The 22,256-nt window shown below is 53.6% G+C and overlaps 8 protein-coding genes across 8 annotated transcripts; 5 read left to right on the forward strand and 3 right to left on the reverse strand.

Annotated features, from left to right (window-relative positions):
• Positions 1–78: 78 nt before the first annotated feature.
• On the forward strand, positions 79–5,204 carry Z517_01416 (uncharacterized protein; the record flags this gene model as incomplete). The annotated part of the gene is made up of 11 exons (XM_013434376.1): positions 79–282; positions 348–762; positions 816–1,087; positions 1,140–1,957; positions 2,051–2,446; positions 2,499–3,118; positions 3,175–3,308; positions 3,362–4,044; positions 4,099–4,374; positions 4,433–4,594; positions 4,655–5,204. 11 exons carry the CDS (start codon positions 79–81, stop codon positions 5,202–5,204), a joined length of 4,530 nt encoding a protein of 1,509 aa, XP_013289830.1.
• Positions 5,205–6,099: 895 nt separating this feature from the next.
• Positions 6,100–6,645, forward strand: Z517_01417 (uncharacterized protein; the record flags this gene model as incomplete). The annotated part of the gene is made up of 2 exons (XM_013434377.1): positions 6,100–6,305; positions 6,504–6,645. 2 exons carry the CDS (start codon positions 6,100–6,102, stop codon positions 6,643–6,645), a joined length of 348 nt encoding a protein of 115 aa, XP_013289831.1.
• Positions 6,646–7,256: 611 nt separating this feature from the next.
• On the forward strand, positions 7,257–8,531 carry Z517_01418 (uncharacterized protein; the record flags this gene model as incomplete). Its single annotated transcript, XM_013434378.1, has 1 exon — positions 7,257–8,531. One exon carries the CDS (start codon positions 7,257–7,259, stop codon positions 8,529–8,531), a length of 1,275 nt encoding a protein of 424 aa, XP_013289832.1.
• A 558-nt stretch (positions 8,532–9,089) lies between these two features.
• On the reverse strand, positions 9,090–9,878 carry Z517_01419 (uncharacterized protein; the record flags this gene model as incomplete). The annotated part of the gene is made up of 1 exon (XM_013434379.1): positions 9,090–9,878. One exon carries the CDS (start codon positions 9,876–9,878, stop codon positions 9,090–9,092), a length of 789 nt encoding a protein of 262 aa, XP_013289833.1.
• Positions 9,879–10,381: 503 nt separating this feature from the next.
• Positions 10,382–12,002, forward strand: Z517_01420 (uncharacterized protein; the record flags this gene model as incomplete). Its single annotated transcript, XM_013434380.1, has 3 exons — positions 10,382–10,499; positions 10,549–10,860; positions 10,927–12,002. The coding sequence occupies 3 exons, from the start codon at positions 10,382–10,384 to the stop codon at positions 12,000–12,002; spliced, it is 1,506 nt and encodes a 501-aa protein (XP_013289834.1).
• Positions 12,003–12,198: 196 nt separating this feature from the next.
• Z517_01421 (uncharacterized protein) lies at positions 12,199–13,362 on the reverse strand (the record flags this gene model as incomplete). Its single annotated transcript, XM_013434381.1, has 1 exon — positions 12,199–13,362. The coding sequence occupies one exon, from the start codon at positions 13,360–13,362 to the stop codon at positions 12,199–12,201; it is 1,164 nt and encodes a 387-aa protein (XP_013289835.1).
• Positions 13,363–14,056: 694 nt separating this feature from the next.
• On the forward strand, positions 14,057–15,305 carry Z517_01422 (uncharacterized protein; the record flags this gene model as incomplete). The annotated part of the gene is made up of 2 exons (XM_013434382.1): positions 14,057–14,116; positions 14,319–15,305. The coding sequence occupies 2 exons, from the start codon at positions 14,057–14,059 to the stop codon at positions 15,303–15,305; spliced, it is 1,047 nt and encodes a 348-aa protein (XP_013289836.1).
• Positions 15,306–15,999: 694 nt separating this feature from the next.
• Positions 16,000–20,613, reverse strand: Z517_01423 (uncharacterized protein; the record flags this gene model as incomplete). The annotated part of the gene is made up of 1 exon (XM_013434383.1): positions 16,000–20,613. One exon carries the CDS (start codon positions 20,611–20,613, stop codon positions 16,000–16,002), a length of 4,614 nt encoding a protein of 1,537 aa, XP_013289837.1.
• Positions 20,614–22,256: the final 1,643 nt, after the last annotated feature.

The raw sequence follows: 22,256 nt of genomic DNA on the forward strand, positions 1-22,256 counted from the left end.
GTGTCGTCCCTGACAGGCTTCTGTTATGGCTGTGTTGTTTACTTCCTCACAAGAACACAATTGATTCTTATTGCACCAATGGCGTCAAGCAGTCAAAGACAGAATGAGACCGAAGATGACGAAAACGACATCTCCAGTACCCGGTCACGAAGTGGGCAGTCGGTTTCGAGTTGGGATGAAAAACTGCAGCGCAGCCAGTCCATGTCCAGCAGAGCGAGCAACTATGAGCCCATCACGGATGCTGAACGTGCTGAGATCACACGGGTCGCCAGCGAGTCAAAGGTAAGGCTTCTAGGAGCTCTATGGAATCAAATCGTGAAAGCTCCTCAACTCACCGCCATTGACAGCCACCCGAACAGCACGGAGAAAGTCATGACCCTGCTCTGGATCCTTCTGATCCCGCCTTCGACATATACAAATGGGCCAGGATGACCCTTCGAGAAGCAGAAGGTGCAAACATCAAGCATCGACGTGCATCAATCACATTCAAGAACCTGAGCGTATCAGGCTCTGGAATCGCCATGAATCTCCAGCCGACAGTAGCGTCCTATCTCCTTGCTCCCTTGCGCATAGGTGAATTGGTACGCTTTGCGAAAAAGCCACAGAGAAAGATTCTCGCCGGCTTTGACGGCGTCGTCAAGCCCGGAGAGATGCTGCTGGTCTTGGGTCGCCCTGGAAGCGGATGCTCGACCCTGTTAAAGACGTTAGCTGGAGAACTCCATGGCCTGAAAGTAGGGGATGACTCGGTCATACACTATAGCGGTATGGATTACCTCCTTGCTTCGGCTGACCGTAGGGACCTAATATCCGGACAGGAATACCTCAGGACCAAATGATCAAGCACTTCAAGGGCGAGATCGTCTACAATGCCGAAGTCGACATACACTTTCCCCATTTGACCGTCAGACAGACCCTCGAATTTGCCGCTGCCATGCGTACCCCACGAAACCGAATCTTGGGGGAGTCGCGACAAGAAAACGTCAAGAGAGCCACAGCCGTCGTAATGGCAGTATGCGGATTGACTCATGTCCAGAATACAAAAGTAGGCAATGCGTATGTACGAGGTGCATCAGGAGGGGAGAGGAAGGTAAGCTTTCTGGATATACAACACCATTAACATATGCTAACCCTTTTGCAAGCGAGTGAGCATTGCTGAGATGCTTCTCTCATTTTCACCCATCGGCTGTTGGGACAACAGTACGCGTGGCCTGGATGCCTCTTCTGCTCTCACCTTCGTCCGAACTCTCAGGTTGAGTGCCGACTTGATCGGCTCTGCCCACGCAGTTGCCGCGTATCAGGCTTCCCAGGCGATGTACGACGCTTTTGACAAGGTCGTGGTCCTCTATGAGGGACGGGAGATCTACTTTGGCCCAACCATTCTTGCGAGAGACTACTTTACGGAGATGGGTTGGCACTGTCCAGCTCGACAAACAACGCCTGACTTTCTGACGTCAATCTCAAACGTGAACGAAAGAAAAACGAGAACAGGATACGAAGAAAAGGTTCCTCGTACCGCTGTCGAATTCGAACAATACTGGCGAAACTCGAGCCTTTACAGGTCCCTCCAAGAAGAAATGAAGACTCACGAAGAAGAAGATTACACCTCCGCTGCGGCCGATGAATTCAAAGCCGCCCGTCGTGCGGTCCAGGCGCACCATGTTCCTCCCAGCTCCCCGTACACCGTTTCGACGCCGATGCAAATTCAGATTTGCACCAAGCGAGGGTTTCAGCGTCTTTGGAACGAACGGGACATCCGATTCACCTTGGTCATTGGACAAGCAAGCATGGCCCTCATTATCGGCTCTATTTTCTACGGAACGATCAACGACACGAATAGTTTCTTCGCCAAAAGTTCCGTTATCTTCTCTGCTGTGTTATTGAATGCTCTGATTGCAGTTACGGAAATCAATCGCTTGTATGACCAAAGACCTATCGTGGAGAAGCAAGCGTCCTACGCGTGAGTGTCATGTGGCCAAAGTGGCCTTCGAAGCGCTTCGAGATCCCCAGTTGCGCGTCGGCTCTTCTGTGGTTCATACTGACCTGGTTATAGCTTCTACCACCCATTCACAGAGGCGCTGGCTACTGTAGTAGCGGACCTACCAGTTCAGCTGCTCACCGCCGTCGTCTTCAACGTTGTCCTCTATTTTCTCTCGGGCCTCAGGAGGGAAGCCGCACAGTTCTTCATCTTCTTCCTCTTCGCCTTTCTCACGAGGATGGCCATGATGGGACTTTTCAGAACTATTGGGGCGGCGACCAAAACAGTCACACAAGCACTTGCGATCGCTGCCGTGTTCGTCCTGGCGATAGTGATATACACTGGTTTCACAATACCTCGACCCAATATGCACCCTTGGTTCAAGTGGCTGTCGTGGTGCAATCCAGTTGCATTTGCATTTGAGGCACTTCTGGTCAATGAGTTTCATGGAAGGCAATTCCCGTGTGGCAAGTAAGTCAATGTTATCATACCCTTCATTGACCTTCACTCACACGGATCATAGCTTCGTTCCTGCATATCCAAACCTGGTTGGGGACACGTTTATCTGCTCCGTTCCTGGCGCGATTGTCGGCCAGTCGACGGTGTCTGGTGACACGTATCTCGAAAAATCTTACAGATACAGTTACAGCCACACCTGGCGGAACCTCGGCATAGTGATTGCTTTCTTGATCTTCTTCATGATCACTTACCTAGGAGTATCTGAAATCAACTCCAAACCAGACGGCAAGGGAGAAGTGTTGCTGTTCCGCCGTGGCCACGTCCCACATTACATCGAAGAGGGGTTGAGACATGAAAACTCGGAAGATCCTGAGGCTTCCCTCGCAATAACTGGGAGGCATGACACCCAAGCTGAAGATATCCGGGCAATCCCACCACAGAAGGCGATCTTTACTTGGCACAATGTCAACTACGATATCCCTGTCAAGGACGGTACACGCAGGCTACTCGACCAAGTATCGGGATGGGTCAAACCTGGAACGTTAACTGCTCTGATGGGTGTATCAGGTGCCGGGAAGACCACACTGCTGGACGTTTTAGCACAGCGCACCTCGATCGGAGTTGTGACGGGTGACATGCTTGTGAATGGAAAGCCCTTGGACCCCAGCTTTCAAAGGAAAACAGGTATGACATTATCAGCAACAGCATTTCATCGCAGCTTGTGGGCTAACAAATGGCAGGGTATGTGCAGCAGCAGGATCTCCATCTCGAGACCTCGACTGTCCGCGAAGCATTGCGTTTTAGCGCCATGGTACGTCAGCCGAAATCTGTCTCTAAGAAGGAGAAGTACGAGTACGTCGAGGAAGTCATCAAGGTCTGTATATCTCTGCTTGGGAAGGTATGTGGGCTATGCTGATGCTCCTGAAGATGATCAACGCCGAAGACTTCGCCGAGGCCGTGGTCGGTGTGCCGGGTGAAGGCCTGAATGTTGAGCAACGAAAACTCCTTACGATAGGGGTAGAGCTCGCCGCGAAACCTGCCCTCCTCTTCTTCCTCGATGAACCAACCAGTGGGCTGGACTCACAAAGCTCGTGGTCTATTCTCAGCTTCCTCCGAAAACTTGCCGACCACGGACAAGCTGTTCTGTCGACCATTCATCAGCCCAGTGCGCTACTGTTTCAGGAATTTGATCGATTGCTCTTCCTCACTACCGGAGGCCGGACCGTCTACTTCGGCGAAATCGGCACCAACTCACAGACCCTGACCAGCTACTTTGAGAGGCACGGCGCCAGGCCCTGCAGCGATTCTGAAAACGTGGCAGAGTACATGCTGGAAGTGGTCAATCCTGAAGCAAACGCCAAAGACAACCGTGATTGGGTGGAGACTTGGAGATCGAGCGAGGAGAACAAGAATATACTGGCAGAGTTGGACCGAATCAACCAGGAAACAAGCAAGATTCCCGTGGAAGACGACACCGGCACGAGTCTGAGTCAGTATGCAGTTCCGATTTACACTCAGACATATTACACGACCATCCGCGCCTTTCAGCAGTATTGGAGAACTCCTGGATATATCCTCCACAAGTTCGGCCTTGGTGTTGCTTCATCTCTGTGAGTATTGCAATATTTGAACTATTGGAAGGGAGAGGACGCTGACCGAGATAGGTTTATTGGCTTCTCATTCTGGCAGTCCAACAGCTCTCAACAAGGGTTACAGAATGTGTTATTGAGTGTGTTCATGCTTACCACAATATTCACGGCATTGATTCAGCAAATCATTCCTCGATTCGTCATTCAGAGGTCGCTCTACGAAGTTCGCGAACGGCCGTCCAGGGCTTACTCCTATGTTGCATTTCTCCTGGCAAACATCATCGTGGAGATACCCTACCAAATCCTGCTCGGGATCATGGTATACGCTTCGTATTACTACTCGGTTTTTGGGTAAGTCTGTTTAAAGCATTGATTTCTACATGTTCTTCGCTGACAGATGATCACAAAGCATACAATCTTCGGAAAGACAAGGACTTGTCTTGTTATTCTGCGTACAATTTTTCGTGTATGCAAGTACGTTTTCGCAGATGGTGATTGCAGCTCTGCCTGACGCAGAGACCGCCGGTATTATTGCAACACTTATGTTCGCCATGTGTGTTTTGTTCAACGGGTGAGTAGTGATTCCCCCCCTTTTCACTTTTTTGATTCGCATCGATTAACTCTTTCCCAGCGTGCTCCAACCACCGGATGCGCTGCCGGGCTTCTGGACGTTCATGTACCGCGTGAGCCCCTTCACCTACATCATCGATGGCATCGTGGCGACGGCGCTGCACAGCCGCAAGGTCGTATGCTCGGAAAACGAAATGAGCATCTTCTCTCCGCCACCGAACATGACGTGCGGCCAGTACCTCGCGCCCTACCTCCAGCTGGCGCCGGGCACGCTGTACAACCCCGCGGCGACGAGCAACTGCGAATACTGCGCGCTGTCGGTGGCGGACCAGTACCTGGGCCCGCGCGGCATCTCGTGGGGCCAGCGCTGGCGCAACTTTGGCCTCGTCTGGGCGTACGTGGCGTTCGACCTCTTCATGATCCCCCTGCTGTACTACACCTTCCGGATGAAGAAGTGGCACGGCCAGGTCGGGACGAGCAAACGCCGGCGCGGGCTGAACACGGTCTACGCCTGGATCCGCACGTTTGGCAGGTCTTGTCGGACCGTCCTCGTCGGGCGCTGGGAGAAGCTGCCGCTGGAGAAGCGTGCAGAGAATCCCCGGATGTATTGATTACGAGTACACATTACTTGTACTTGTGCTTCTGGTCGGAAATGATTGATCATTTGGTAATGATGGGAGGGCAGTCAATTGCGGCGGGATACTTCCCTACGATGCATATCAGGGCTGCATGTTGGGTACTCGTACACTAGTATAGAAATCTAATCTTGCCATATCTTTTGGAAGGCGTTCACTCATTACATGTACTAAAGTGGTCCTCGTCAAGCTAGCCCAGTCCATTGCACTTTGCTCTTGCTCCTCTTGTGTTCCTCTCCACCAAATAATTACCACTGGTGCCACCCCCCTTTTGATACATCAGCCTCGTGCAGTGGATCACGTGGAGCTGTATTGGATAGCATATGTATATGTATGTGATGGGAATACCAAAGGACACCCTCGGCAACCAGCTGACGAAAGTCTCATTCTCAAGCAAGGGATGATTGTCTGCTTTCAACTTGACTTTGCTCCTGTGCTGCCACGCATAGGATAGATGGATGGATGGATCAGTAGCAATGGACCTGCGGCCTGGACCTGGATCAAAAGTCTCGGCCCTCTTGTCGTCATACTTTGTCCCAAGTCTCCCTTCCTTTGTACAATGCGTCTGGTTCGTCTACCTAGTACCCAGTTCAGCTGAAACGATACGAACACGAGGCTGTGGCCGTTGGGATTTGCGGATCCAGAAAGCGGGGGACTCTCCTCCAGAAAGTCTGGAATACGAAGAGCAACAAGGATTCGAGCAGGATCAGTATGACGAACGACGTCTTCTACTCCCCTTTTCCGTACATTAAGACGTTGACATCCCGCTCGAAACGGGGTTCTCTTTCGAGACACCTACTGACTCACCCCTCTCAACAGCTGAAAGCCTCCCTCCCTGCCAGATTTTATTTGACAACACCTTCTGTACGCAATGTCCAACGCTCCAGTGTCCCCGAATGTGATGGTGCAGGTCTCTGCCAAGCCAGGCAAGGAGAAAAGAGTCGAGGAGCTCATCACCACTGTCGCCGACCAGGTCCGTCAGCATGAGCCTTGGGTCAGCTTGTACCGTTACTACAGAGCCAAGCGCGTGGGAAGCTCCTCTGAGGAGGAGGGTGTCGAGTTTATCATTGTCTTTCGGTACGTCGTGTCTACTCTCACAACTCGTCCGATGAGGTCGCTCTGTCGTGTACCTACCTGCCTTCCTGGTGCAGAGCTCGCTTGAATGAACCGGCTGGAGGCGGTTGGAAACCAAAGCTGCTGCGAAGACCGAACCACGCATCCTCTCTTCATCCATTCGCATTGCTAACATGTGTTACTCCGTTGTTCCTTCCACAGGCTCGACGACATGTCAAACCTTCAGACTCGGCGTGACTTGCCGCACCACCAAGGAATCGCCAGGGCCATCCGTGAGGAGGATCTGTTGAGGACGCCGCTGAAGTACACGGAACTTGAGGATATGGGTTTCTGGAAACGCTGAAACACGACGCTTTTTCTTGGAGAGTTCATCGACTGCGCCGTCAAATCGTGTTGATCCAGCTAAAGGAGGGGGGATGGGAGGGGGGGGGGGCAAGTCAAGTCGTTCGTCGGCTTCAAAAGTCCAGGCAACAGACAAAAGTCTTTGGGTTTCATGGTCCCTCATTTCCTCGGCAAAGAACGATACCATCAATGTAATACTCCTCTTCCATCCGATGCTGTGGCTTGTAAGACAGAATTCCCTTCAACGGACAACGGTGGTGAATTCGGATAGTTATTTCAGGTTGTTCACGATGCAAGAATCCTGGAGGAGTTGGTCTGGTTAGGTTGGCATCTGACTGGCCGGCCTATGGATGTAGCATCAAATGAGGTGCCACCAGTGCTGAGTACAAAAACAGAATGTTTGTATGTAGTCGCGGAGTATGTATGTAGGTGTTTTGTCGGGAAAACGCCACGAGGATTTTAGAAAATGCGGAGAAGGCGAAGAGAGAGGATGGCACATCCGAAATTCCACTCCCAAGTATTCGTCATCGAACCTGGCGAGCTGGTACCAATACTTTCTACATAGTATGAATCGCGCTTGACGCCTAAGATCGTGAACACTGCCCTCTCAATATGCCTCCGAGATTCAAGTCGAGTAGACTCCGGCCCTTTGTGTGCGCCGAATGCCAGCTCCGGAGCCTCTCTCGCGATCAACCTCTGGTCCGCCGCAAGTTCACCACATCCCCTCCGCTCCACGCTACATCGCCTACTCAAAGCAAGTACCTCCGTCTCACGAACCGCAGCATCATCCGCCTCGCCGGGCCCGATGCCGCCCTCTTCCTCCACAATCTCATCCCGGCCAAGATCCTCGACATTGGAGGGAGCACGAACCCGATCTACACGGCGTTCCTCTCGGCCCAGGGCAGGATATTGAACGATGTCTTCGTCTACCCACCATCACCCACAGGTGATAAACCGGGGGAGGAATGGTTCATCGAGGTTGATTCGGCCAGCGCGGGCGACCTGTTCAAGCACCTGAAGAAACACAAGCTGCGGGCAAAGTTCACGTTGGAAAAGGTGGATGGCCAGAGAATGGGGGTTTACTACACTTGGCCACCCCCGCCGTCGCATCCTTCCGGCGACAGCCACGCCTCGGAGAGTGCAAGCAGCGCATGGGGTCTAGGGGGCCAGGATCCCAGACCCGGTATGGGCGTTCGGTGGCTGCTCGACGAGACATCCTCTCAGCCAGTCGCGCTGCAGCGACTAGAAGACACGGGGAGTCAACGTGCCACGCTGGAAGAATACACGGTGCACCGTATGCTCAACGGGATCGCGGAGGGCCAGTCCGAGATCATCTCCGGCCACGCGCTGCCGCAGGAAAGCAACATTGATTTCTTTGGCGGGATCGATTTCTTCAAGGGCTGCTACCTGGGCCAGGAACTGACCATCCGGACGCACCACACCGGCGTGGTCAGGAAGAGGATACTCCCGTGCCAACTCTACGATACCGACGGCGAGCCCCTGCCCGCAGACCAGACGCTTCCCGAGTACGACCCCGGTGTGCAACTGACACTCCCGCCGCCAGGCTCCAATATCTGCAAACTCAAAGCCAAAGGGCGGGGGCGCAGTAGTGGGAAGTGGCTGGCGGGCGTGGGTAATATCGGGCTCGCGCTGTGCCGCCTGGAAATGATGACCGACATTCAGTTGACGGCGGACAGGACGAACTACGACCCAGCTGAGCAGTACAAGGTCCAGTGGGGGTCGGGCGAAGGCGAAGAACAGCAGGGAGTTATGATTAAGCCGTTTGTGCCCAAGTGGCTGAGGGATGGCGTCGAGCAGAGCTTACGGAGGAAGGAAAAGAAAGCTAAACCCAGACATGAAGAGGACGAGGAAGAGGACCTTGATTAAAGAAGAAACTTCTAATAAGATCAACCGGATGTCACAACAAGGTGTCTCATTCTGTGGTCGCTGAGCATCTCTACATTGAACCTAGGGGTTTATTCCACTTGCGTCAACGCCGCCGGTCCTCCCTGACTTACTGACCTTCAAAGCCTAGCAAAAGCCGTCTGCCAGCAGATGGGCTTTCTTGAACGTCGCATCATTCTCCATGCTGCTCATCAGCTGGCTTATTGTGGCTTGATCGGTCCATCGCCTTGCTTGGAATGGACAGCCATGAGTCCTGACTTGCACGCCAGCAACCGGTGTGGCACAGATCAGTCAGGCTCAAGCAATACGCATTTTCAGGTGCTGGTGAGATCCCGTCGCAGACCCTTCCTTTACTGTAAGGTCCATTGGTGGAGGAAACAGTTTCCTGGGGATGCTTCCTGCTGCCATGTTCAGCACTTGACAACTGGCAGCAACTCACTGGCAAAGGATGCTCGAGACTCTCCGTATAAGCGGACACAGAAACCTGATGGTGGGTCTCTGATATAGGTAGTTGTAGATGGTTTAAACCATCTTTCACTGTCAACCGCCATCAGTTTCCTTTGCTGCGGCCCACTCGACGCTTTCGATGCCTTCCCATGGGCCTTGTGCCACCACCTTCTTCGCTATTGCCAGTGACTTGAACACAATGACAGCAGTGCCCAGTAGAACCTTTTTATCTCTGCCCTCGACACGACGTTTCTTGTCTTTCAGCATCAGGACATTCTCTACATCGCCTGAGGCGAAGTTCTCTTCAAGCGCCTCCTGATCGATATCCAGACCGTCCGCTTCCTTGATCCAGCGCACCTTGACAGATCGGTCTATCGAGCCGGATTGCTCCTCCTCTGCCGTCTCCGCCGCCTGAGTTCGAGCATGTGCCTCTTGCGCCTTGTGTGCCATTGCCGCTTCCCGTTTCTTTCTGTTCTCTTCAGCGATGCGTTTGATTTCGAGTTCTCGCTCCGTCCAGGTCCGCTTCACGCCGCCTACGGAGGTGGGCATCCCCGTGACAGAGCCTTCTCTTTTCTCCAGCTCTTCCTTCATCTGTCGCCGGCGGCTTTCGAGAGCGGCGGTCTCCGCCAGCCGCCTCTGCTTCGCCTCCCGCGTCTGGTCATATTTTAATTTCTCGGCGGCGTCTGTGAGGATGTTAAGCGCCGTCTGCAGGAGTTGGAACTTCTCCAGGGTTTCTGGCGTGGGCTTGACTTTGTCCGGGTGATAGAGCAGCGACGTCTTCCTGTAGGCACGGCGGATTTCTGACTCTGACGCTGTCACCGGTATGGACAGCAATTCGTAGTAGTCGACAGTCATGTCTGCTGCGTCATTTGACGGCGCCATGGTTGCGAAAACGTCTGTCTATGTGGATTCTATGTCTGGTTGTTGGAGTTCTGCAGGCAAAGGCAGAACTGCGCAAAGATGGATGAGGTCACCGGAATATTATGCTCCACAGTAGCCACTACGGCGCACCGCAAGCCCATACATGTCATCGATTGATTCCTCGTTGCCTCTCTCCCAACGGCTTTTCCATGGCTTCATGCAAAGAAACCACTTGAGTCCATATCTTTCCGTCTGTAGATACCGGTATCTCAACCTGTCACTGACATGCTCCCTCTCGCGTAATACATGCCGTTCTTTTTATCCTCTTCTGAATAAGTTGTCAGAACAGTGCATTCCGCACCTTCCATGTTTCTCTGCCCAGCTCTCGACTTCCGTCACTCTCCTTTGACTCCATGACATCGACTTCCCCTCTCGTACTCTCTGTCTTCTCCTACTCTCTGAACCTTTCCTTTCTTTGCCCGCAGTATGTGCTTCTTCTACGCTCTCAAAGGTGAATAGGAGACATGACAACTCCCCTCAAGCCAGCCTTGGACCAGAACTGTCATGACCTACCTTGCCCCGCCCAAATCGCCTTTGCCATTGCCGTCATTCGTTCGAAACCACCCCAGTTTTCCATAGAAGGTATCGAATTTTCCGTGTCACAGAGCTTCCCGAGCTGATTTAGCGTCAGAATACCTCGAGCACCTTCGTCAGGCCATCGTGGTCCGGTCTCACAAACCCTCCACGATTCTTGACTTTGACGCAACGATGTATTGGAAAAGCGCCTACCAGAAAGCCGAATCAGAGCGCCTGAAGCTAGCCGATGAGCTGGAACGGTTGAGAGAACCCTTTTTACCTGCTGAAGATGTCCAGCCTCCAAAACGACAGTCCACCGCTGGCAAACGCAAACGAGATGCTGTGACGATCCCGGCGAGAAAGGCCAAACCAGCGACCAGACAGCACAGGGAACTTGAAAATGACGATAGTGACTTGGGAATCGAAAGTCTCAATATACCGCTCACAGGTGCGTTTCAGGCATCTAGCGTGGGGAGATATTAATTCGCTGCAGATCGTCAATCATTCCTTCGCAGTGTCAGATCCCTCCGCCACAGCCTGCGTCTAACCGATCCCTGTCAGGAGGTTCTCGTAGATGCAATCAAGGCGCTCGCGATTTCCGTCTCAAGGATACTCCAGAAGCAACCGAGAGCAACGCGAAAGAATAACGCCAAGCTGGAAGACCCATCGATGCAAGATCTTTCTGCGGTCTTCAGGAATGTCTACCCATCGATTCTGGAGGGCCTGAGATGCATCCAGCAACAGATGGGTGAGGAAGGTGAAGAAAACTACCCTGCTCTCTCACACCTGACCAAGGTGTTTCATGCCTTCCTCGGACGACTCCACGAGCTCGCCTTGAATGAATATGCCAGACAAAAGCAACACGTCAAATCGAAGAGACGGAAGCCTGCCCCTATGCATGAGACTTCCAGCCGTGGATATTTGCCAATGAGCGAACAAACCGTCGCCGAAACCAAAGAGATGGTTCGAACACTGGCGTATATGATAACAGCGCTTGACGTTTCCAGCGATGTTCACTGTGAACTCTTAGAAGGATACATGTGTACAATCTTAGACCATGTTGGTTCAATATTGTCACTTCTGGTATTTGCAGACTCGACGGGGACAAGGAACAAACAGACCGGTCTGCTTGCACCACGCGGTTTGATGGACGCTGCGCATCTTGATACCGCGTCCGCGACAGGTGCAGCTACAATTGAAGGACCATACCTCATCTGGATTTTGCGCAAGGGAATGGAATTCTTGCTGGCAAACACCAAAAATATGTCTGAAAAGTCCCAGCTCATTTTCGCATTGCAGGGGTCCGACTCAAAAGATGTCGCCCATGGCAAAGGTCTTCGGCGACGGATTGAGGAAACACTCCAGAATACGCTTCTTCGAGGAGTGTTTGGAGATGATGACGATACATTCTACAATTCTCTGAGACGTGACGAGGAAGGGGAGGGGGAAGGAGAATGGACGCAAGTGATGGAGGCGATCGGGGAGAAGGAACGGTCTCCCGAGTGGTTTATTGGAGAGGTTTGGGAGCATCTAGGCTGGGATATCTTATCTGGGAGGAGGGATGTTTGAGCCTCTTCCATTTTGGCGATCTGGCTCGAGCAGCAACAGCAGCAGCAGCACCCCCTTGACGCACTTTTGTCGTATTTCAGTTCTGGTCGGGATGTCAGAGTTTTGTGGGCTTTTAGCAGAACTTCCTGCAGCCAGCACAGAGAATTCGCGAGCGGTCAACACGATCTCAACAATATGAGATGGGGACCATAGGGTTCTATAAGTCTAAACCGAGCACTCTGATGGCATTTCCACCCAAGATCTTTTTCTTTGCGGCCTCGTCCTCTGGTAAGCAGTCATCAATGGCCCCTTTATTGCTCTCCACGCTCAACCACTTTGCCTCCTTGTCATCCCCCAGTGGCGGGAAAAAAGGGTGATCGGTTCCAAACATGACCCGATCCACGCTGCCTGCCGCCTCGATCGCGGCTTTCAGCCCCGGTTGTCCGTAAATGACAGCGTCAAGGTAGATGTTTGTGTGCAGCACATCCCAAATTGAGCGTTGGGGACCCTGCCGATGGCCGCCGTTGGCGATGAATCCCCGCTCGTGGGCGACGCAAGATTCGATCCTCCCCGCCAGGAAGGGCAGGGTGCCGCCGGAATGAGCCAGAAGAAACTGCAGGTGTGGATGGCGGTCGAAGACGCCCGAGAGGTACATCCGCGAGACGGCGATGGTCGTTTCCAGCGGAAACCCTAATGCTAGAGGCAGGACATGGCCGGACTTTGCGACGACGTCGGGCCCGCCAAAGGCCGAGTCTGGCAGGCCGTAGTGCGGGTGCAGGAAGACCAAGGTCGCGGTCGAGGCCAGGGCAGAGTAGACGTCGTCCAGAGCCGGGTCGTCGAGGCCGTTGCCCAAGCCCGTCGTGCCCATGATGACGCCCTTGACGTGGCGGAGCGACTTTAATCGGTGGATCTCGCTGACAATGTCCTTTGCCGGGGCGGACAAGGGGAGACAGCCAAAGGCGTAGAGTTTCAGTCCGTCATGAGAGCTGGAAGCGACATTATTCTCCGCGCACGCCGCGTCGAGGTCATTGTTGATTTCCTGGGCCGTTTGTAGAGCGGTGGCCGGGTCGAGGAAGTCGAGCCACGGATTCGCCAGGCTGACGACGCTGCATGAGATGCCGTGCCGGCGCATAAAAGCCCGTTTCTGGTCAAATGACGAGTACGTGCTGTCGACGGGCCTGCCCCGCGAGGATTTGGGTCGAGACGGATCGTCGTCGGACGCGAGGATGATGAGTCGTGGGTCGGCGTCGGGCGTGTCGCTGGGCTGGTGGATGTAGGGGACCGTGGTGCGCGAGGAGAGCAGTTTGATGTATGACGGCGGGTACATGTGGGTGTGTATGTCGACGACGACGACGGTGGTGGGGGAGCCTGATTGAGGCATGATGTATGGTGGTGGTGGTGGTGGTGGTGGTGCTGTGTAACGTCAAGGTTTGTGTTGTGTATCCCTTAGATTCCCTCCCCTCTGTTCCTAGCTCTTTTCGTTTTCGTAGTGTGGGCTGTTTTTGGTATTTTGGTATATACAAGTACGAAAAAAAGGGTGACCTGATCATGGCCATCGACGACGATATGATTATGACGATGGGTCGACGGCCACCTCCGCCACTAAGCCCTAGATTCCTTATCTGGCTCTTGTCCAATCATCGTCTTCTTTTATTTTCCCTCTCGCCACGGCCGCCTCTCCACTCGCTCTTACTTTTGCATAAAAAGTCACTCTGAGATATATATCGTTGGAGTCGTCTTGTACTTTTCTTTTTTGTTCGCCCGTGGTGGGAAGAAAGATATACCCCGGTTTTCAAGTGTCCCTGCGAATCGCTAAGGGAGGCCACACTCAGCAAGCTAGCGTCACGCCATTGTCGCGGAACTTGGGGAACAACATCCACACACACACACACACACGCACACATACATCCACTGCCTATCCATCTCCTGGAGTCGTCGGTAAAGACACACCCTCCCTTGGTCGCAACCTCCACTACGAGTACGAGTACGAGCACGAGATCCGGACCTATCCAAGAACCCCTACCGTACACAATCAAACCTCTCTTGGGGCCCACTTCAGCCTTGCGACGCAAAAGATGGGTTCAGCAGGTGAAGTCGCTCAAAAGGGTGTGGAACAGGATGACTTGATCATGCCGGTACGTACTCGGTACAACGTCCGTGCTTCGTTTGACGAGGTGCTTCGCATGCCAGACTCCCCACTAGTCCGCCGCCATTGGAGGCCCTTGTCCACAGAACATTCTGCACCACCTGCCCCTTTCTTCTTCTACAAGTCCCCCCCGATACACCACCTTCCCCTTTCGACCAAACAGGCCATGTTTTTTTGACTTAGTGGCCCAGTTGATTGACTTTGGGGCCTTTCTGCACGGTTCTCCAGCCGCCAAAAAGGCCACGGCCGAGCAAATCTCCCACGCCTTCCAGACGTCGGGCTTCCTGTACCTGCAGAACCACGGCGTCCCCGCGGACCAGATCTCGCACGCCTTCTCACAGTCGGCCGAGTTCTTCAAGCGGCCCCAGGAGCAGAAGGACGCGCTGAGATGGACGACCCCGGACGCCAATCGCGGCTACGTGACCTCGGGCCGCGAAAAGGTGACGCAATCCAGTGACCCGGATGTCATCGCCAAACTGCGTGCCTCCAACCCGGATCTGAAGGAGTCGATGGAGATTGGCCGTGAGGGCGTCGAGGGGAAACCCAACCAGTGGCCGGCCCACCTGGACGAAGCTGGCGCGGCCTTTACGCGGGACATGCAACGGTTCTTCCTCACGCTGAAGGACCTGCACGTCAACGTCATGCGCGCCATCGCCCTGGGCATGGGCATGGACGAACACTTCTTCGACAGCTACACGGACGGCGGGGACAACACGCTACGGCTGCTGCACTACCCGCCCGTCAAGAAGAGCATTTGGCGCGCGAACCCGAACCAGGTCCGCGCGGGCGAGCACTCGGACTACGGGTCCATCACGCTGCTGTTCCAGGACGACATTGGTGGCCTCGAGGTCAAGTCGCCCAGGGGCACGTGGGTGCGCGCCACGCCCATCCCGGGCACCATTGTGGTGAACGCGGGCGACCTGCTCCAGCGCTGGAGCAACGACCAGATCCGATCGACGAACCACCGCGTGATCCAACCCCCGCCCAAAGCCGAGCTCCTCGACGACGAGGACCCCGACGCCACGGTCCCCGCGCGCTACAGCATCGCCTATTTCTGCAACCCCAACTTCGACCGCTGGATCGAGGCCCTCCCGGGCACCTGGGAGGAGACGGGCAAGAAGTATGACGGCATCAACAGCGGGGATTACTTGGTCATGAGGCTGGCTGCGACTTATTGACTCGTTCGCTCGCCTATGGAGAGACCCCTTTTTGGGTACCTGGTTGGAGGGGGAGGGTCACCCGCGCAACAACGTGAAAATGTTCGGTTTATGAGACAGGGACATTCAATGCAACCACGAGTATTTTTAAGATAAACTGATTGGAGCCTTTCCCAGTGGATACATACTCGGTTACATTACTCAGGAGACGTATCGTATGACCCGAATAAAGAAAAACCTTTGTTGTTACTTCCTTGAATTTGTCTACTCTCTTCCTACCTCCTAATTCCACCCTTTTCTTCTTTTCCATGTACTTCCCTTGTCAAAGGGGAGAGAGAAAAGAGAGCGCGCCTCGTCGCAATCGATGGTAACCTCATGGAAATGAATCAAGATAGGTATACCGAGTGAGTATATGTGGGTATATGGTATACGGTATATAAAATAGATATATATAGTTGATGTCCACCCTCCTAGCCGCACCCAGAAGACCCCAAGCATCAAAACACTCAAAAAAAAAAAAAACGCCAAAACACCAAAACACCAAACATCGGGTGAAATCGTTCGTTATGATTGACATGGTCAAAAAGAAGAGAAAAAAAAGAAACCCTTGTGAGAAGAGGGAGCTTTGGGCGATTCGAGTTGTATCCATTCCAGATCCACCCCTAGTTCAAGTCACGATCAGGATCAAGATCAAGATCAAAGATCGAGAACAAGTCTATGCTTCGCCGCCGATAGGACCTCGTCGGCCCGGCATGCCTATTTCGCCCGAATCTTGGTAGAGCTGCTGCTGCTGTGGCTGGCCCGTCCGGCCCGTGTCGGTCACGAAGATCCCCGGCGCGGGTTGCCTGGGCATGGTTGTTGTCGTTCCGGGTCCAGGTCCAGGTCCAGCTCTCGCACCACCCATGGCCATCACCCCAGAAGGAGGTTCGGTGGTCGGGTCACTGATGCTGGCCCCTCGCGAGCGGCCGCCAAATCTCGCGTACTCGCCGCGGCCGTCGCGGTCGCCGCCCCTCATCATAAAGTCGCTGAATCCGTGGCCCTCGGGTCTCCTGCTTCCCAACTCCCAGTCTTGGTCGTCAGCGCCGTCGGCACGAGCGCCCACATCCACGCCGAACCGCCGTCTCTTGCCTATGAGTCGCCGCTCGCGCCACCAGCCCATACTGTAGCGGTTCCCGCCAAAGACCGTTGCGAACTGGGACGCGGGCATCCACTCTGCGCCGTTGGAGATGATCTGGTGACGTTCGTCGGCGTCCTCGCTGTTCTCGTCGGGCCCTGCGTGGATTGATTCCGGTCTGTTCCCGGCGTCGTATCCAAACGACCGTCGACGGGGTTTCCCGCAGCATTCGCACAGGCCGTCGTCGGTGCTGTGGCACAAGTCGCTGCCCGCGAGGAGGGACATGGTCCCAGCGATCGAGCACGGGTTACACGGTAGGACGCGGCGGAACTTCGTCGTCAGCCATGCCGATGCGGCCAAGGCCGTCATAATACCGAGGAGGATCTGTAGGATCAATTTGCTGTCCTTGTCCTGGACGAGGCGCGGGGTGTCTACTGTGGTCGCCGAGGTTATTGTGGAAGAGCTCTGGCGTCGAAAGAGGCGGGATGGAGCGCCCAGGCTGTTGACGGGGCCGCGCATGTTTGCCGAGATGGCTTGTGCCATGTAGATTCGATAAAATCGGTTGATTGCGCCAATGAGGACATCCTGATTATTTGGGCCGGCTAAAGACGCTGGATCGTGGGGCTCGGAGCCGTTGATGATTGCTTGGAAGAAGATGTCAAACGTGTTTGTACTCGAAGGATTGGTTGCCGGTGTGCCACCCGCGCCGTTGAACACGGTCATTTCCTGAGCGAGGTTGTTCTGGATGCGAAAATCGAACGTCTTCACACCGCTGTTGTTGCTAAGCGGATTGTCGTGGAGGAAGATGCTGCTCTCATCCACTGCCGGGGGATGGCTGGCGTCAATGGTCGTGCTGTTTGGCTGCAAGGTCACATTTGCGCTGAGGCCTTGGATTTGTTGATAGCACACCATTGTCGTCACTTGACTGGTGTCCGTGCTGTCCACCTGGAAGTGGCCGAAAGTGAACGCCAGACTGGGACAACCAACAGGAGGATTATCACTTATGTATTGACCACGATTCTCGCCATAATTGCCATACGTTGTTGCATTCTCGCCAAACAACAGATCCAATTGAGCTCCGGCAAATGTTCCCTTCCCACCTGGCGGTAATTCGAAGTTGTTCTGGTAGAGAACAAAGTCATCTGTACCTTTGGAGCCGCCGAGATGGCACGAGTCGGGAAGGGCTGCTCTGGCTGTGATGAATGCTTGATCCGTCGCGTACGCGCTGCCGTCGCCCGCCTTTTCTGTGGATAAGGAGAAAGAGTCACTCGGAAGGACGTCGCATTTGAGATTTGCTCGAACAGCTGGGAGCACGTGGGATGATGATCCAGACACTGTTGTGAGTGAATTCGTCGTCAATGCGGAGTTGTTCAGCGACAGCTTTGGAAACACGAGACCCTCATACGTAAACTGTGGATAGCTGAAATTCTGGTGCATGATCAGATTCGTGATGGCTGCCGCCCCGTTGTCATTAGAGAAGCTGTTCTGCCACTGAAGATCGAAAGAGTCAACTTGAGTAAGCGAAATACTCGCCCCTTCGACCGAGAAGTGCTGGACGTAATACAAGCCCGAGGCAATCACTGTAAGGACACTCGCGGCGGCTGCGGCGGTGATACTCAGCATGGCACCGAGGCTCCGCGTCCTCAGGGCCTGGAAGAATGCAGATAGGGGTGATCTCCCGAGAATGTTGTTGAGGACTGATCTTCTATGGATCGCATTTCCTTCGGCAAGGTTGTTCCACGGAGTGAACAACGCCACGTTGAAATCAAGCATATTGATCAACGCTGCCAAGATCAACATGACGAGGCCGGGGATGTAATGACTGTAGATTTCCGTCCACTTGTCGTCCGCGACGGTGTAAAACCCATTATGATCGTCCGATTGCCGTTGAATAAGCTCCAATGCCACAATGAGGCCCGCGGGCAGAATCAATGTGAGCGTCAAGAATGGAAAGGTTGCGCTAATCGGTACCCACCACTTGATAATATCCATAGACGGCTTGGTGACCGGTTCGTCTGGCTCGCCTTCTGACGTGACAATCTTGAAGCTCCTCGTTCCAGAATCAGTGGTCGCGATGGCTGTCCCAAATTCGAAACCTGCAAGGACTGCCTTTTGATTCGCACCGCTCGGTGCTCCTTGCTTCCTCAGTAATCGATTCAACTCGGTGCTTCTAGTCAGGGTTGTCGCAACCGCCGCGATAGAGCTTGGGTCTCGGGGAACAACCGCTCGCGGAGCGATGAAAATCAAGGCAATGCAGAACAGGAACAGGAACCCGGATGCTGAAGCCATTGTCCACACAGAAACGTCGTTGACCCGAAGCCTCTGTTCTTGTCGAGTCACTTTTCCCCTCTCCAGACTGGGGCTGTCTACCGCTCTCAAAACTTGATGAGCATACTGAGATAAAAGTCCATTGGACGTGTCTTGAGCAGCTGCGATCATTGTTTCTGGGTTTTTCAAAGTAGCGATGTCTTGTGAGCCCTGCGTCAGCGCCATGAGCGTAAATATAGCGCTCGAATCAGAAATAGTGTCATCGTTGACCGTATCGCCAAAGAGGACCTGTGCGGCAATTGAGGATTGTGAAAGGACATTGGTGGCATTCCAAGCCGAAAATCCCGAGAGTGTGCTATTACTGTCTCCGTCTTTCAAGTTGACCGTTACGGCAGCATTATTGTTGAGTAGCTGGGTGTTGTTCGTAACCTGGGCCCTCGCCATGGAATACGAAGGAACACAAAACACATTCGTTATGTCGTTAAGAGTCCTGGAAACGCCACTGGCGATGGTAAATGAACCCCCTGCAAGGTCAGTCGCATTGTCGAATAGTGTCTGCTGATAACTGATGTCGGTAAGGGTGAACAACAGTCCTTCCGGGCCATCTGAATTAGGTACACTGGCATTTGGGCCTCCACAGAAGATCTGCTGCATCGTGCCTGTAACCTGGCGCTTCGGGAGAATCTCAGTATAGGGGTTATCCGCTGGAACGCTGACTGAAGAAAGTTGGCGGCACACATCGCCTGCATTGATGTTGAAGGTGATGTTGGTCGAGGTCGCAAATGCGCTCGCTGAGTTTGTGTCGTTCACAATTCGCGGAGACTGCAGCTGCACATTTATTGTTTTGCATGTCATATTGGGTACAAACGCATCGACTTCACCAGATATGATCGCATCGTTCCCAATCGGAGTGTCGGAGCTGACTGTCAAGACACTGTATGCCAGATCAAACCTGACGCCATTTTCCAAAGGCACACCCTGAGCCATACTGCCGTAGTACGCATACACCGGCTGAGCCGGAAACGTCGAAGAATCGAGTGCACCATTCGGGTCGAACGAGGCGGCGCTGAAGCCTCTTGCATGCACAGTCGCGCTCTTTTGAACCACTTCTGTTGGAAGAGCCACCAACAATCCCGTTGCAAACACCGTGACAACTTTTAATAAGATAAAACCGGTAACCGACGCAATAACGGCAAAATGACTGTTTTTGAACGCTTCGAGTAGTGATACAAGCTGAAAGGTCGAGATGTAGTCGACTAAAAGACTTTCGGACGGTTTGACCGGCCCGTCTTGGAGCGCGTCGTAGGGCATAGCCAGTTTAGAATGGTAATCCACCATTCTCCACGCGGCCACGACGACGACCACAATGACCGTAGGCGTGTAAGTCCAGGTATAGTGGTTCGTCCCCGGGTCGATATGGAAGCCATCGTTCTCTGCATCAAAGTGCCAGAGGAGGATTAGCGCGATCAGAAATGCGACAAAAATAAGGGCAAAGAGACCCAGAAACCACTGCTTCAACCAGATGGGAGTCCACATGACCGGCATCGGTCCCGTTGAAGGGAGGAGATAGGCATCGTCTGTAGCGGCAGCCGAGAACGGGCGGAGTTTGATGGACTCGGGTTCGTCTTCTTCTGGGACTGGGGAGATGGGAACATAATTGCGAACTCCTGGTCTCTGCGAGAATCTCGGGGCATACTGTCTGGCGACTGGAGGAGCGTGTATTGAGGGAAAACGAACGGGGCCTGGTGGTTGTTGCTGTTGATCGACCGCCGTCGCCGTCGCCGACGATGACGACTGCTGGGATTCTTCTGACGAGGGTTGTCTGACCTCTGGTAACAGTTGCTTGGAGCTGTCGTCTCTGACGGCCGCCCGAGCAACCTGAGCACGGCGTTCAGCTTCGGTGATGGGAACATCGAGGAAGGCGCTGCTTCGACTGTCTTCTTCCATGATTTAGGCTAGAAACGGCGGAAGGCGACATTGTTGGAGTGTTCTTTGCTCAGGTTAATCCATCATCGTCATCGTCGTCATCATCATCATCTTCTTCTTCTCGCTCATTTGCGCCTTGTTGTTTCGACTTTGTCACTGTTGGTCTGTGATAAGATAGATAGTCGAGGAGATGTCACGATTTCTCACGCGAAAAGTGTTTTGGGCTTTTTTTTCTTCTTTTCTTTCTCCCGATGAGGATGACTTTGGGGACTTTTCAGGCCAGAAATCCGAAGTCGACCATTCGAAGAGGTCGAGTCCAAGGCTAGGCACAGGGGACAGGGACAAGGTCAGGAAACGAGAGGGGACATTATTAAACGGGGCTGCTTCCTCGCTTCGCACCAAAGCAGGGCTACAAGGAACCCCCCGAAGGTTTGAAAGGCCCAGACGCTCCTCAGCCGCAAATTCAAAGAATAGCAGCACACCAAGAGGAAAAGTCTGGGCAACATTTGGGGCAAATCAGGCATTTTGGGTCTGGGGGGCCCGAAGCTTCGCAAGGGGAAAAAAAACCGCCAGCCCTGGGGGCCCCAACTCGAAAACAAAGACCAAACACGAAACACAGCCTTCATCTCGGGCCTTGGAAACTGGAGTGGTTCTGGTTTAGCACGCCACACGATGTCCTTGTTCACTCGCCGTTCCCTCAGCCTCTCACAAGAAAGAGATGCAAAGGACGCCTCCGACCGCCTCCCCTCGAAGCTTCGGCAAGCCATCCTCGCTGTAGCGTGGGTCCTATGGCTGCTGGCTGCGTGCCGGTGCTCACCCGTGCTCACCTGCCACGCCTGCTTACTACTGTTCAGTCTACCCTTGAGTATTCGGTACAGGACGAGTAGTACCCTTTCTTCTGCGTCGGTGCCCACGTTCGGGGTCTGCGCCATCCCCAGCCTACCAATGGACGGATTAGGTACCAGGCGGACCAAGATCGTTACAAAGTTCCGGTCGATCACGATCCGGTCTCTCCTCCCCACTCTTGTGAAGCCACACGAGGTATAAGCACCAAAAACGGTGGTTTGTTGACGCACATGATGACACGAAAGAGACGGGTGATATTGAAGGGGTGTTTTAGACAAGGGACCAAGTCTTCTTTGTCTCGATTGCCCGATCAAGAGACTCGGAGCCGAGTTTATTGCATGACCGCACACGAGCACAGCCAAAAGCAAGTGGACATAATAATCAGAGCAAAGACTACCTGAGCAGCATTGCATACGATAGACGAGCTTATTATATCTTGCTCAAGCGGCGTGGGACTCCGCAAACAGCGAGACAGCCATGCTTATACTCTCAGACTCCGTAGGTGGCACCCGGGGCCACCCACCCTTCCTGCATTCCTTCTGATCCTGGACGAATTTATAGTCTCACGTCTCATGCCACATGGACAATCAGAGACACGTTTTTCCGGCCCTGAATTGGATCCTATTGATTGCACAAATAACTATCCAGCCTCCTGTATTGTCATCAGCGGCATCTCATGAACCACCATCATAAAATTCTTGGAGCTCTAGGAAACACTCCGCCTGGTCATCCAAATATCGTTCCCGTTGACTCCGTACTCCTCGCGCTCGACCAATGTGTGTCCATGCGCGCCGCTAGAAGTACACCATTGTCAAATC

This window comes from Fonsecaea pedrosoi (assembly GCF_000835455.1).
Source record: "Fonsecaea pedrosoi CBS 271.37 unplaced genomic scaffold supercont1.1, whole genome shotgun sequence".
Classification (NCBI taxonomy): Eukaryota; Fungi; Ascomycota; class Eurotiomycetes; order Chaetothyriales; family Herpotrichiellaceae; genus Fonsecaea; species Fonsecaea pedrosoi.